At 36.5% G+C, this 16,695-nt stretch overlaps 1 protein-coding gene across 1 annotated transcript in view; it reads left to right on the plus strand.

The window, feature by feature from the left end:
• Positions 1-16,695, plus strand: part of GBE1 (1,4-alpha-glucan branching enzyme 1) — a gene marked incomplete at its 5' end in the record, with an annotated part of 179,229 nt that overhangs the window by 105,812 nt on the left and 56,722 nt on the right. Inside the window, 3 exons of the mRNA XM_082496920.1 lie at positions 1,309-1,407; positions 3,566-3,676; positions 6,679-6,850. Of these exons, the coding sequence (XP_082353046.1) occupies positions 1,309-1,407; positions 3,566-3,676; positions 6,679-6,850 (382 nt within the window). The remainder of the gene's footprint in view (positions 1-1,308; positions 1,408-3,565; positions 3,677-6,678; positions 6,851-16,695) is intronic.

Consider the following 16,695-nt stretch of genomic DNA (forward strand, 5'->3'; position numbering starts at 1 on the left):
TTGCTGTTCATACCGCCCGGGATGCTGCTGGCCGTCCCTGCTGCCAGGGCAGGCCGCTGGCTCATGCTCAGCTTGCTGCTGGCCCAGAGGCCCCCCGGGGCCTTTCCAGCAGAGCTGCCCCCCAGCCTGTGTGGAAGCAGGCGTTGGTCCGTCCCAGAGGCAGGATTTGACAAGTGCCCTTGCTGAACTTCCTAAGCGTGATGATGTTCCGTTCCTCCAGCCGGTCAGGGTTCCTCTGGATGGCGGCCCTGCCTTCCACCCCGCAGCATGCCATCCACGGCCTTCATGATGTTGTGGTTGGGCTCCTCGCTTTCTCAGTATTGGGGTGGGGGGGAGGATGCATGTATGCGTATGTATGTATAACTTCAAGTGCAAATATCTTTTTCACTAGTCCGGTCCAGCAGTTGGATCGAAAACTGGATTGAATCCAGAAAACCAGAAGGAGCTTCCTAATTAAGCCCCTGTTCTAGTCAGAATTTAATTCCATAAATTCTCTTGGAGAACACGCAAGAGGTGTGTGTTAATCCATAACCATTGTTGTGGAATGGCTTCTCAGTGACATGACTTAATAAAATCGAGTACTGATAGATATTTTGCAATTTTTGGAGGTTTGCATTTTCATGCGGATAAGCTAACTTTAGAAGAAGAATGCTGTGTGACATAAATGACTAATAAAATGGTGAAATAAAGATTTAAGAACTTTGGATTACTAATTTAAGAATGATCAGCCTCCATCGATACGAAACTGGAAAATTATTCAGTAAGAGCATGTCACTTTCCAGGGCTAGCTAGATCAATAGTTTTGGTTTGGTGCGTTTAGAAAAAGAGCAGAGATTGTATTTTCCTTCCTTACTGTACTTTATATTCAGCCTTTTATTTTTATGCCATTCTTTATGCAAAATATCAATAAAGAAAATGAAGGTTTAATTTGTCTTTTGTTGACTACTTTCTATTGATTACTTGGAGCTCAAGAGAGCTAATTATTTCAAATTCTGCGTCTACTGAGATCTCTTCCCACTCAAATATCTACTATGTTAAAATATTTTGTAGTAGAGTATTTAATGAGAAAAGTTATAACGCTTTTCCCTATAACTATTGCATTCAAACAGCAAATCTGGGTGCAGTAATCACTCGCCAATATTTCCACGCCCCCCCGCCCCCAATGCCCCTTCCCTACCCAGGTCAGTCTGTGAAGCTCTTTATAGTTTACAGAGTATTTGTGTAGAAGTGTTTCTGTATGGTAGAAAACCTGAACTAATAATTGCAATGCTATGCAAATTATGCTTTTTTTAATTATTATTTTTTAAGGATGTTTCTGGAATGCCAGCTCTTTGTCGTCCTGTTGCAGAGGGAGGAGGGGGTTTTGATTATCGACTAGCCATGGCTATTCCAGATAAGTGGATACAGGTGAGAACTTTTTAAAAAGTATGTTCTGGTCTTCAAAGTGGGATGTTTCTCTCTCTGTGCATATGCAAAAACACTTCTGAATCGTACTGACAAATTTCAGTCTCTCTTCAGTTAATGTCCTGTTAAATTGACAGGCTTGAGCACAGGTATTAGTGGCTGAAATCAGAGCTGTCACGTATCATGTAGATTTCAGAAGATGAGTAATTTCAGGGGTTATTCTTTGCATTCTAGCTGATACTTGTTTTCTTCATACAATGCACATAGACTAATTTTGTTTGAAATAACCTGGATGGTGCAACAGCTGTGGAATGTGTAGTCTATATTGAAAGTGAATAGGTAATAGTAAGTTAACCATATGCATATAAATATTGAAGAAAAAAAAAAAACAACAACCCAAAAACCTAAAAACGTGCATTGAACCCTGTTGAAATTAGGTGTAGTAATTGGTGTTGTACATGAATAAAGCTGAAAGTTTAACCAGAGTAAACGTAAGTCAATTATACACACACCAGCAATTGGTACAGTGGGTTACAAAAATAATAATAAAAACCTGTAAGTGCTCTTCAAGAACAATAATATACTAATATACACTGACTATGATAAGGATTTAAATCACCTTTTCCTTAATACAGGGAATCACAAAAAAAAGGAATAAAACACTAGATTATCTCAAAAGGCTTCTACCGATGTTTTAGAGAATGTTTTTCAGTTAGAAGATTGCATCCAAATCCCTCAGGCTATCATGATGATCTGAAAACAATAAATGTTTTATATGAGCATTAATGCTTCAATAAACGTAGTGAGTAGCTTAAAATAAAAAACAAATTAACTTATCTTCAGCATCTTTCACTTTTGTAACAGGAGGTGGAGGGCAGATTGAAAAATGGGTTTTAAACCTTCTTTTCATTCAGAAGACAAACTTGCCAGCTTTTCCAACAGAGACCGCATCCTTAAATTTGAGACTGCTTGCTCTCATTTCTCTCCAGCTTTTAAGTATGTACCTGTTAATAGCAAGTTTTCTAGGCCCTTCCTAAAAGCAGTTGTAGACCTGAAGGATCTCCAGGGTTCCATGAAGTAATTTTGAGGGATCTGTAAAAGTAGGTGAGATAAGCTGATTGTCAAAACAGTGGCTGTTATATTTCCCATTAAACATATAACTACTACATAATGTGATGCTGCATAGCGACCTGAATATTTTCAGGGCCAGAATTAATAGAGTTATTAAAAAAACTGATGTTTAGGAGTACATGACCAGTTACAATTAAAATGCTAAATTTTACGGAATCATATTAAACATCTTGATGTTACTGCCTTTTAATCACCTTTATTTTTATGTCTATGTATTTATGTATATGTATTTAAGTTGTAGTGATCAATGGAGGTCTATAAGGTTCTATAGAAAAAAGAAAGGACTAACACTGAAATGGGTCTAGGTTTGAGAGAGGGAGGAAATGTTGTCATATGAGGCAAAAAATTCCTATTGATGTGATTTAATTTAAATTCCAAAAAATCTGGAGCTAGCATGACCAAAAAAGACCCAAACCATAAAACTTATTTTGTATTCCAAAGCTTTGGCATTCAACCTGTGGTTTGGAACTGACTGGAAATTCACAGATCAGGGAACATGCAAATCCCTGCGCTGAGCACCTTGTCGTGTTATTGTGTACTTCGTGGCAATAGCATAGTGCTATCTTGCAGTGATCCATTCTCTACCACACAGCCCAGCACTTCAGATATAGTTGGAAGCTGCCATATGCCAGGGTTACTTGAAATACAGGACTTCACTACCATGTGTAGGTAGGTGTGTGCATCCACATATTTTTTTCCAAGGTTTTGGTGCAGTGCTCTTTGAAGCTCCAGCAGTCGCATTGCCCGCTGTATCAGATGGTTCACGTGATAGATGGCAAGTCCAATGGTCCATGCTTAAATGTAGAAGTACAGGGGAAACAGAATGCTCTAGTTATTATATTTATGTAGTGGAATTCAAATGAAAGATCTTTTCATATTATCAGAGAAAGCTCGTTGATCTAAAGCTGGGAATAGAAGTTAAGTAATACAGTTCACAATTCATTGGGATTACCTGTGCCAAGAAAGGTAGTAATGTGCTTTTAGTTAAAACAGAAACAATTTTTCAATGATCTTTCCTTTATTTCTGCAGATAATTAAGGAGCTGAAAGATGAAGACTGGAATATGGGCAATATTGTGCATACATTAACAAACAGACGGTATGAAGAAAAGTACATCGCATATGCAGAGAGCCATGATCAGGTACTGTATCGGTTTGTTTATATATAAGCAAGTAAAAGATGAGGTTTAGAGGCTTAGTGGATTTTGTTTTTTTAAAAATTGAGGCAACACTTAAAAAAGGACAGATAAAAATTTCAGAGATAGGTAGATCTGGACTAGTGCTCTTTTTTTTTTTTGTTTGGGTTTTCTTGTGGGTTCGTGTGGTTTTTGTTTCTATCCTTCTCTTTAATTAAGGAATCCTACTTGGAGTGGGTGGGTGTTATTTTCAGGGGTTTTTTTTTGTTTTGTTTGTTTGTTTAAGAAATGAGTCCTAGCATTTTTTTCCTGCCTATCATAGAACATAGGAAGGCATGTAATCCATACTTTTGAAAATCTGGTTTCCATAAAGTAGGCTGGAGCACTATTTATAATAAGCATGAATAATATGACAACTTAACAATTTTGTTCACCGAATCAATGTTTGCAACTGTATTCCCTTCAAGAAAATGTTTCCTCTCTGAAAGGATTGCAGACACCCATCCTCTTTAGAAATATAAGTGAAATATTCTTTAACAGTTTGATTCAAACCACAGCAATTGTAATGGTTTTGTATACAGAAAAACAAAAACTAATGATGAGTTTGGATAACACGCATCTCCCACAATCTTCTTTCATGGTTGTTTCTGAAGAATCAGAAAATGCATCCATTGAGAATTTGAAAATTAGGAAGTTTAAAAAATATAATCAATTTTCTAATAAAAGGTTTAAGTAACCTACCTTCAACTCTTTCCTCTACATAATAGAGGTTTACGTTCTATTTCCTATACCTTCTATAATAACAGTCTGCAGAAGTGTCTAAAATGAGACCTGTATTTTATTTTAAAAAGACAATTCTGAGTTTATCAGCTTCCTTTTGTGTACCTATTTACATTCTTATCTCAGACTGTTACACAATGTTCACTTAAGTCCCAGTCCTGGTAAAGAACTTCGGGTATTACTTGGAAATACATTTTATTCTGTGATTATTTGCTTTTATAAAAGCTGATTCTTCATCCTAAAGCATCCATATAACATTACTGTTGTTCTTTTATTTCATGCAGGATTTTATCAAGTTAGTTGTTTTCCATATCACTATGTATTTTTTGTTTTAGAATCTCATACTTGGGAATATGATCTATTTATTTTGAATTAAAAAAGGAAAAGAGCTAGCTATGACGATTGCAGGTGGACACCAGGGTGCTATGTGAAAAGTAGGATAGAGATACAAAATGGGGGTGTAGATAAAACTCAGTCTGGAGGTTCTTGAAGTGATGCACCTGAGGGGCTGAAACAATTCTGGTTTCTTATATGTTATAATGGGCTATGAGCTGACTGTTACCAGTCAGAATACAGGGCCTTGTGGTTATAAGAAGTGTGTGAAAATAGCAACTCAATGCTAATAGCTGTCAAAGTACCCGATACAGTACTGGAATTGTTATGAATGGAATGGAGAGCAAAGAGCAAAATCGGTATGCCACTGTAGTCTTTCGTGGTTTGTGTGCATCTTGAATGTTGTAGACATATTTGGTCCTGTTATCTCAGAGGATGTACAGCATAACTGGAAAAAATGCTGTGAGAGTTGGTAAAAATAATAGCAGGTGTGGATTGGTTTTCATAAGAAGAAAACTAAATAGACTAAGACTGTACAGGGTAGAAAAAATGTCATTGAAGGGGGAAGGGTAACAGCGTATAAAATCATGGCTGGAATAGAAAACATAGATCGGGAACATTTATCTTCTCTTGTACAGGAAAGATTAGGGGACACTAAATGACACTAACAAATGCCACATTCTGAGTCCAGAGAGGAGTTGTTCCTTGTAGTGATTCGGTGCAGTCTTCAGTCTTGCCATTGTTGCATAGGAATTTATTTAAAAAAAAAAAAAAAAATTATTTTTTTACTTGAGGGAACCATCTATATCTGCTGTTATATTGTTAGTTGGAACACTAAAGGGTGATGTTGCGTTTCAGCTAGATCTTTTTACAACCCAAATGTCTCTCTGGGATCTAGTGAGTTTTCATGCTACAGTATAAAATGATAATTGGGCTAATTGAACAAAAAATAGCTATTTACATGCAAACACTCCAAAACATTTTCAGCCACCTGCATGCTAATACATTAGAAGAATCCTTGTTACATAGCATTTGTGTGGTCTTTCTTAAGTAACAGTAAGCACTAGCAAGTTAGTAATTCAGTCGAAATTCAGTTGCTGTTTGTAGACAGAATTCCGAGTTTGCTTTTCTTTCTTGTTTGAAATCACAGAAAACCAATCACATTCTTGATTGGATATAAACAAATGTTTCATATTCACTCTGCATCTCTAAATCAGGAGTGTTAATAGCCCTTTATTTGTACATCCTGGGAACTTTACTTGCTTTCTTATTTTCTGTTTTCTATAAAAATTCCAAAATGCTAGGTCACTTGTGGCTTATCGTGTTGATGCTAACATTTCACGTTTGGTATCAATAGGCAAAAAAGTTCTCAGAAGTAATTGTGCAGTGTCATGCCATCGGGTGAAACACAGGACCACAACAAGTGTTAGACAGCTATTGGTTTATTGATCACATACTTGTACTCCAATAAGTGTGAGGAGCCCCAGTAACCATGTGGAGGGTTGCAAGGCGTAAATAGACAGTCGGGTCTGGCATCCAGTTGAGACTCAGCTCAGGGATGTCCCTGCCTCAGTTTACATACTTTCTCTTTTTGGCAGCAGATTGTATGTATCACACCCATGAGATTACACATCTCACAATACAAAGCTGCAGTAATTGGGAGCTAGGGACACTGTGACGTGGTGATCATTGGCAATGGCAGGATGTTTTCCTTGTGAAGAGGGACTAGATCGTGCACACCAAGCCACGTCCTTGACTCCTCACCAATCTTCTGAGTCCTCCCCTTAATGATATAGAGTGCCTGCTTTAAAAAAATGTTAGAAACACTTCTAATACACCCAAGGGTTTTATTCACTGTTGTTTTTTGGTTTTTGGTTTTTTTTAAACTGTTATAGGCACTTGTTGGTGATAAGACATTGGCATTCCGACTGATGGATGCGGAGATGTATACAAACATGAGCGTGCTCTCGCCTCTTACACCAGTTATTGATCGGGGAATACAGCTCCATAAAATGATTCGTCTCATTACTCATGCACTTGGAGGAGAGAGCTATCTGAACTTCATGGGTAAGTAATCTTAGGAACAAGTCTTTCATTTTCTCATCTACAGAATGCTTGGCAAGGAAATAAAATGACATCATCTTATATCCACAGTATTTATCACAATGCTGAAGTTTGGATCATAAATGCTTTTATAAAGAATTAGTACGAAAGGTAATATGCAGTGTTTTTCTGTCTGTAAGATGCATTATAAGACAAGAAAATAAAATCAATGCGGTTCCTATTTGTAACAGAAATAACTTTTAACAATATGGTAAGTTCTGGTTCAGGTTACTCTGATTTACAACTCAGGCTAGTGTTTTAATTGTTGTTCTGCAAGTTTGTCAGGTAGGGAGCCTTGCCTTACACAGCTGGGTTGTATTTCGTCTCTATTCTTCTACCCTCCAAAACTTTTTAGGGTAACAGTGCATTTGCTAAGCATAGCTCTGTGCTTATTTCAGTTATTAATTATCAGGAAGTAATCTGGAATCACTTGATTTATATTTCACTGCTGCTTAGTGAAGAGCTTAAGCAGGAGCTTAATGAGGTAGGCAACGACAAATCATAGAGATAGGAGGCACGCCCTGCTATTGAAGCAGGGAAATAGTAAGAGTTAGCAATACTTTCTTTTTGTTCATAAGTTGTAAATACAAGTGTTGCATTGCTTCCTAAGCACTATTGCTACAGGAACGTCCAACGGTTAATCTCATTTAACTAACTGACAAGTTACTGGTCTATGTTGTCATCTTAAAAGTTGACTGTTGCTCTTAGTTTTATACAAAATGCTGAAGATATTTATGCTTGAAGTTCTTTACCATATTCATGTTCATTTATTTCTTTGCAAAATAATCCTTTATAGTAAAAATCACAATTCTGTCATGTGGTGTGACAAGTTCTGTATAGCAATTGTGATGGTCTCATAGCGGGGGGAAAAAAGGCTGAAAGCATGCTGTGAATGACCATCTGATTTTTCTCACAACTAAGCACTTGAAAATTATAGATTTTTTTGGCTTAACATTGCCTTCAACTTTTCTTTTTAAATTTTTTGTATTATCAAGTTAAAGGGGGTTATTGGATGTATATTGCCCTTCTTCCATGAGAGTATATTTAAAAATATATTTTTCTAATTAAAAAACTGGAGAACGTTAATAAGGCAATGGTGGCATTTTATTTAAGCCTGTCTGTACTGATACATGTTCTCATCCTTAGTATTAGAAGAACGCTCAAAAATACCATGTTTGCAGGTTTTCTTAAGAATTAAAGCAACTTCAGTCCAGAACAAATCAATTCAGTTTATGGTATACTAGTAAAACTATTGTTTCCAATGAAATGCAGATATTTTTTTTGCCAAGAGTGAAGAAGAGCTAATGAAATAAATATTTATGAAGTGTGTAGTTGGGCACCAAAATGTGCAAGATATGATGCTTCCGTTCAAACTAGTGATACTACAATAATAGTAGGAAGCAGGTGTTTAAAAATATGCCAACTAAACTGCAGATGTCTCTGCCCCAGATTGACTTGGTAAGGTTAGAAAAATGATCAGTAATTCAATGTGGCATGTTAAATCCGGTGTGTCAATGCAGGTTGATTGAGCAATTAATATTGTGTATCCTTGAGTACTGCAAATGTTTCAGTAACTACATTATAGTATGCTATATGTAAAAAGTGAAAAGATTGTAATAAATGTTGGAGGAGAAAACGTATAAATTCAGCATGCCTGCAGTCCAGTGTACTTAAAATGCATGGGACAGTGTGCTATCTAGTTAAGCAAATACAGTGATAAATGAGTTCTTTAACTTCTAGTTTTCAGCAAATGCTGAGGGTGAGGAAGAGAGTGCTCCTGTGGGATGGGAGAAAAGTGGAAGTCTCCTTTCACAGCACTCCAGGTGCCTCTGTGCTTCCCTAAGTCCTTCCATAAGTGTCTCATACCTTCTTGTTCTGAAAACAGACACCAAAGCAACGTGCTGGTTTCTCAATGCTTTGCTCATCTTAAGGAAAAACAAACTGCTTCTGAAATATGTTGTATCAGGAGTGGAAATAAGTGTTCTCAAATGTATCTTGTCATTTCTCTTTGAACATCTGGAATAATAATTAGTTACACCTGTGTCAGTATCATTTGTACTCCATGCGTGCAAGCAGATTCTTGCTGAGAGAAGTTGTGCCCCATTGAACGCCAAACACTGATTGTGGCTTTCTCCCATCTTTCTCGCTTTTCCTACCGAATGGTTCTCTGTCATTCTTACAGGCATCTGTATGAAACCACTGCAAAAATCCTGGAAGTTGTTGTTCTTCCTTTTCATATTTCTGGATGTTTAATTTTGCAACTGGGTGATCTTTCAGGTCCCTTTCCAACCTAAACCATTCTGTGATTCTATTTTCCTTCTCAATTGCTTATTGCAGTACAGGCAATCTATGATGTATGCAAACCTACATGTGAATAAGAAAGTTTTGTCATTTCAGTAAATTGGTTCCGTTGTAACAGAAACCATTGGGAGCATACTTTCCTCTGGTCTGTATTTCAGTTTTCTGTGCAGCTTTGCAAGTAATCTCTGGGGCTTCATGTGCCCATCTGGCATGGAAGGCTTAACCTAGAAAGGGAAAAACTCCATATGCTTGGCTGAAAATGAGCGTGACAATGATAAACGTCCTGCTGTAGTGAATGAGCCCTCTGGAAGGCCAGTTTGTTTAATAGTAATAATAAAAAAGTAGCGATTGTTTTGAAACTTGTGCTGTGTCTAAATCCTCTGCTTTCAAAGCAAGTAGGGAGCAACAGTCCTAATGTAGCAGTAGTTTATTCAATGCAACTCCTGTTTTAGACAGAGATTTTGGTACGGAGACTGGGCAGTACTGGTCAGAACTGGTCAGAAGGTGTCATGTGACTTTAGGAAGTCGCAAAAATTGAGTTCTTCTGCATAATGCTTTAGTAGGGGCACAGATGTTGCTTCTTTAAGAGTTTCCTCCATTGCAGTTAAGCTTCCACAAAGATGTTGACATAGATAATACACATTTGATCGTATGAACTTAAATGACACTTAAAGAGAAAGCCCTAAGCATTCACAGTGTGTGACTATATTAAATAGTGGAAGTAATTTTATTATTGGAAATAATAGGAAGAAAAACCTCCATTCCTACTCATCACTACTTTGTAATGCTAGGCATATTGAAATACAATATGCATCTAATATTAACTTAATTAAAACCAGAAAAGTATGTGAAAAAATATTTGGACACATAGATCTTTGCTCTCTCGAATATGAGGATTTGAAAACCAATCCAAAATAAAAACCCTGTATCTGACTAAAATTTTTTGTCATTTTATCCCCCTACAAAACAACACAAAGGCTTAAGATTTGAGTCTGCTTCCTCAACTGCAAAACAAGGACTAATTGAAGTTGTTTTAAGACTACTAGAATACTACAGGTATCTTCTGATCTCACCTTGAAAATAAAGTAACCGCTGTTGTTACCTACTGGACAATGTTTAACTTCAACATAAAGATTCTCACATTTCCTGAAAATAATAGTTGAACTTACCACTGCAGAACTGTTCTGTCTGTACATCCCTTTGTTTCCCTTTGGCTTCGTTTTCCATGCTGTCCCTGAAGAAAAGCTGTAGACAACCGTAGTTGTTGATTTCCCTTAAATACTATTTTTCTTTTCTCTTGCTCAGTGCCTGTGCCTTGCACTTAAGGAAACCCTGCAGGACATGGGAGAGAGCTGTGCCAGTTCTTCATGTACTTTGTTTCCGTGTTCTCTCCTTATCTTGCAAGATACATCTGTTTGTCTAGATTTAGACAAGCAAGGTAGCTGCTTTCTTGCCTAGAATAAACATAAGATCCAGCCCAAGGGGCCTCAAATAGCAGTTTAGGTCCTTGGGATTCTTCATAGCACAAATATTTACTGGATTTTGCCACTGTAGGGTCTTGCTTTTCAGCTTGCTAACAATAATTTTCTTGTTTCCTTCTTCATTTTAAATTGGCTTAAAAAAAATCTGTTGATTTAAATGGAGATTAGTTCCTACATGAACCTCTAGCACTATTTTTATGGCTTTTCTATTGTAAAACAACTCTTAATTAGGACTCCAGAGAACAAATCTCTCTCCCTGCAAACAACTTTTAAAATATATGTATAGAAGCTAGAAAATGATTTGCAGTAACTAGAACACTTTTTGCAATCATGACCATTGATCGGTAATGTTACAATTTGGGTCGACATTTACCTCTGTTTCGCTAATATCATCAAATCTATCTGTAAAGCTTCCTTTTCCCACTTGTTAGTTCACTTATACCGTACTTTATCATTCTTTCTTTATGCTTAGGGTTGTTTTTTTTTTTTTATACACTAAAATAGGGATAGGTTGGGTTTTTTTTTTCCTCTCTAATGGTTTGCTATGATGAGACCTTGTTCTCTCTTTGGCCTTAAAAATAAAATAAAATGCTATGCATCATCTCTTCCTGTGAGTATTTTGGAGAGAGACACTTCGATTTTTATTTTTAACTAAAGGATATTGTAACATAAGGATTGAAAATATGTTGACAAACAAGATGGGACGGTTCAAAACCTGTATCAGTAGCACCATATCAGGGTGGGAAACGTGCTTACAATTTACTCTGAGAAATAAAGGTTAAAGATCTGAAATCAAAATGGTAGAACATAACTTAATATAAATGGGAATGTTACTTAAAACAGAACCTGAAATATTTAGCATATGCCTAAGGGGGGGTTGTTTTCTTAGATATGTTGCAAGCAACAACTTTGAATTTTTACATCTTTTTTTCTGTACACTTTCTTACGCTTATTACTCCTGTGTGCTGGTTGCAGTGTGACTTCTTAGAGCCTGACCTAAAAAATGGCCTTGCAAGAGCAAATGCTCTTTAAATAGTTCCCTTCAGTCAACTCCTTTTGCTAAACAGCCTTGAAGTGTTCAGTTGGTAAAGACTGCGAATTAGGATACATAATTTGAAATCATCCTTCTTAATATGTTCACCTAGTATACTTGGCAAATGTGCTTTCTGTGCTGCCAGTTCTACCAGGTGCTTTAATTTCATGGCAGTCTGACAGAAACAATTAACTTCATTTTAAGGTAGAAAACAAGAAGGGTGTAATGTGAAATCTTTCCCACAGTTTGGCATAGACTTCTTGTCGTGTAGTATGAGAGACCACCTACAACTTTGTTCCATAGTGCCCTGTGTGCCCCCACTCACAACTTGGGGCGGGCAGTGGCGGGAGAGGAATCCAAATATATAGATTAGGCTTCATTAGTTGCTTTGAGAGTCTCTTCCAGAAGGTCTAGAGGTGCAAACTGTTGATACTTGTCGTTCGTTTAAAGTTGATTGAAACAAACTTCATTTCTACACTTGCTCAAAACACATTAGAGTGACTGGGAGAAAAGCAATTAAAGAGAGACCGTCTCGTAATTTAAAACGAAACTATGCACACACACAGACTGATTTTCCTTCTGTCCCACCTTCTTGTCACAAATTAAGTATGTCCAAACACTAGAAATCTGATGTGGAGGTAGATTGTACTTCCTCCTTGACAGGGCAGGGAAGAAAGCTCCATACATGCATGTATGTCATTTAAATACGTAAATAAAATGGTTACTAGCAGCAGTCTATACATGTGATGGTGCATCGGTGTCCACGGTATGGATTCGCAAGTCAGGAACCTTGATACAGAAGCCTTCATAGCCAGCAGTATTCTCAGAACCTGCTAAAGGATTGGCAGTTGCTACAACTGTTGGTCAAGGATGGAAATACAAGTAGGATTTTCCCAGAGTAAGGGAGAGAATCCTCTAAATTGAGGTGGCTTTTCTGTGCAGTGCTCCTTTTTTCTTTCACAGTAACGCTGATGTTTCCTTACTTTGTTCTTAAGTCTGCAGCATATCGCATAGTCCAGTATTATTAGTGGAGTGGATTCATAGTAAATCAAGTCATTCTGACATTTTGTTTCAGTTACAAGGTGTTTTTTTTTTAAGGATGGGTACTCTTCTAGATGTTTTTCTCTGTTACTGATAGAGGTTTGGTTTTGTGTTTTTTTGGTTTTTTTTGTTAAGCTTGAGTAGTCCCCAGAGTAACTACAGATTATTTTTTTTTTTTTTGTAACGCTTAGTACCATCAGTTAACCATGGTGATATTAAGACTTCTGCTGTCTCAAGCTTTATTCCTAAGACTCAATCCGTTGCCTTGTATCTTGAATAATTTGTACAGATCACAGTTCAAATGAGTAACATCTTTTCTGTCACCATGTGTGAGTGCATACAACCTGGTGTACTGATGTAATAGTTTGTGTGATGGGAAGACTTGCTAAAGAACAATAAATGAAGTTGTAAAATATATATATTGAAGTTATATTAGAAACAAGAGTTCAATTTCTGTTTGCATGACAGTCTTAATTTTTGCTTTATTGTTGTTTTGAAAAACAATCACATTAATAGTCCTCTATATATTATAATTTTACACTATATATTATAACTTTACATTTTCGGCACAGATTTTTGGAGGCATTTCTCTTTTCAAGCATCCAAAATTATAATTTATTATAGAAATTATGACAACCATATTGTTATGAAAAAGTTTTTTCCCATCTTCTGGATGTGACAGCCAGGGCACGGCTGTTATTCTGTCCTTTCATAATTGGTTTGTCTTTTTTTTTTTTTCTCCACCGTAGCTACAAAGTTCAGAAACGCTTTTCAGTAAACTATAATTAAACTATATACAGATGGCATTTATTAGTTTTACTGAGCTGTCTTTAATGAAAACAATACCAACTCAATAATTAAAGGTAAATCTGAAGACTACAACATTCTGACTAAATAGTTTCCACACCTTGAATTCAAATAAATCTAAAATCAATAGGTTTACCTCACTTTCAGCCTTGTTTGCTTTTTTTTTTTTTAGTTCAGAATGTAAGCACTGTAGTAGAAGCTCTGTCTTAAAAATGTATCTCAAATTTACTGGGACTTGTGCATGTAAAGGCATGTATTTGTATATGAGAAACTGTTTTGATTAGTCTTCAGATGTGGTCCAAAATTAAGATTTTTGTAGAGGACAGAATATTCGTACCTGTTAATATGGAAGTGTGATAACTTTTGTAAATTTTATAATATATTGAAATTTTATTTTTATATATATGTATGCATATATATAAAGGTTTCTTTGGTCAGTGATTCGTGAAGTGTGTAAGAAATTAAGTATAGTCATCTTACACTTTCTATGCTGTGGTTAACTTAGATCCAAACAAAATGCTTTGAAAGCTTTCTGATTGTATAGTCTAGAGGTGCCTTAAAATGTTACATATTGTAGTTATTCTAAAAATTTTAAACAACTTGGTTCATCTTATGAAATCTTTATTGACTATTAGAGCTTTAGAATGTAACGTATGTAAAAATGTCTTTGTGTGATGATTTTGTTCATAATGCCTTTTCAGAGAAAAAAAAAATATCTAGCTGGTTCCCTCTTCTGAGTAGAAAAACACTGTTGTATTTGTTTTTCTTAGTCACATGAAGATTTGGTCCATCACTGCATGTATTCCGAATGATAGATTGGCTATACTTACTTACAGCTAACCTGTAGTCTTCTGCTTCTAGCACTCTGGGTCCTTGGTTGGGAGACACGGTGCAAAACTGAAAGGAAGAAAGAGAATATTTTCAGATTTTCATATAAATGTTAAGTTGATCTATAGATAAGGCTGGAAACCAAGATCCCAGTCTCCATCTGGATTACAAAAATGTAATAATAATTTGCCTTTTGAGAAGGAGTAGGCTCGTTTGGTTTTTTCCCCCTCTGTTGTACTTTCTTCAATAAATTCATGTAGTAACGTGTAGTTTTCATGTACAACTTAGTTTCTGCTTTGTCACAAAGCAGAGGAGTAATGTTTAATTTCTAGTTTGTTTATCAGCATCACTAATAACATGCTTAGTGCGAGAGGCCACTCATTTCCTGGATGCCAGGTGTCTGGAGAAAGAGTCTACCTGATAAAAACTAAATCTGTGCAAGGCCATCACTTGAAGAACTGTGTGTGTAAGAGGAGAGAAAAAGGGTAAGCATGCCCCGTTCAAAGAGTGGTGGATATGTTGTCAGGGTTAAAGCTTTTGTCTTTTCTATCCTTACGGCTCACTGTACTTCATACAATGTTGATGCTGATAATTTATCAGTACTTATTTGTGAAACCACCAGTGCTGAAAAGAAGTTACAGCAGCCTCTCACCACACCCACTTGTGTTTTACTTCTATTTTGCTAGTCTGCCTGTACTCAGTAACCTGGGAAGGGCTCAGCAATTGCATGGCGGAGAGAAAAATGGATCTGTTTTGTCCAAAACTGTCTACCAAAGAACAAAATATTTCTTCCTGATTATACTTAGTAGGCTGGCTTTTCAAGAGAGAGAGATGACACAAACTGCGTTTTCCTTCATGTCCCCGTCAAGTAATTTAGCAACATGAAACTGTAGTGAGCTGGTGTAAGAGCACACATGAGAACCTGTTAATCAGCAGCCCTACCTTTGGTGACACATTGTTCTTTGTCAAACCGGTGTAGAGCAATGCAGAGCCAAATAGAACTAAACCCTACATGTTATTCAGTGAGGAATTGCTGTTTTGAGACATGACTGAGCAGGTGACATTTTGTATTAGTAAAGTCTGAATAATAGATCCTTAGGCATACATTCCAATTTGGATTTTAATGTGTGCAGTTGCGGTAATTTGAAATGAATTCATCTCAGTAGTGTCGTTAATTCCCCAAATCAATGTAGTTTAAACTGAGATAACACTTCCTGTGATGACATTGGAATAAAAAAAAAAAAAGATGTCTTTATGAGTTCAAGAACTTATTTTCACAAGCCCTATGTGTTAGCTTAAAATCTGCTTATTGTTTTAATTTTCTGAGGCCATCAATCTGACACTCAGAAATTTACTAGAATATGAATTGAAACAACACTGTAGTTGAATTTGCATTGATCTTCAAGGGGCAAGGTATTTTCTATGCAGATTTTCATAAGAAGCGGTAAATTCTGCGGAGTAAAGCATATTAAAACATCCTTTATAAATGTTGGCCTGTCTTTCTCGGATGTCTTTTGAGATCTTCAGTTTAAAATTTCAGACTATGTGGGCTTCAAATGTCACTAGAATTTACCCCTGCAAGCCTAGAGACTGCATGCTTTGCTTTGGAGTATATTTCTGTTGTAATTTATTATAGCCTTATTGAGGTTTACAAAAAGAAAATCTGAAAGTGCTCTAATCCATTTGGTGTGCTTCCATATGTCGAGGGAGATTTAATGGGAAAATGCTTTTATTTAGTAGCAGTCATAGAGAGGTAGCTATGTATTGGTGTTTGAGGGAGGACCCATGTGCGAGGGAGAAGGCGGACCAGGAGAATGTGGGGGTGGAGGGGGCACGCAATCAGGTTGGTATTGGAGTGGAGCTGCAGGCTTCATTAACCCAGGAGAGTCACTTCATCCTTCCCGCTAAAAAGATGCTGTACGTAATTCAGGGTAGATTATTTCTGTGAGCTCATGGAAATCGATAAAAATACGGTGAAAATGAGATATTTTAATTTTACTTCAGGGTTAAGTGTTATGAGGTTAATCTTGTGTATGACTATAGAGGTGATGTTAGTAAGTTGTCATGAAGGGAGAGGAAGAATTTATAGTGGGCAGTAAATAAGAAAGAGAGTTTAGGAAGGAGGGTAAAATTAGTTTTGGCTGAACAGAAAATGAATTTTGTTAGGGAGTTGTTTTTTTTTTTTTTTTTGTCGAACAGAATATGTACCTTTTGAGTTGGAATATCTTGTTGAATATAAAAGACTACTTCTTTCTAAATGTATTACGTAAAAGTGCAGGACTGGAGGAGAAATGAGACAAATGACTTAAGATCACAAG

This window comes from Vanellus vanellus (assembly GCF_965231255.1).
Source record: "Vanellus vanellus genome assembly, chromosome: 1".
NCBI classification, from domain to species: domain Eukaryota; kingdom Metazoa; phylum Chordata; class Aves; order Charadriiformes; family Charadriidae; genus Vanellus; species Vanellus vanellus.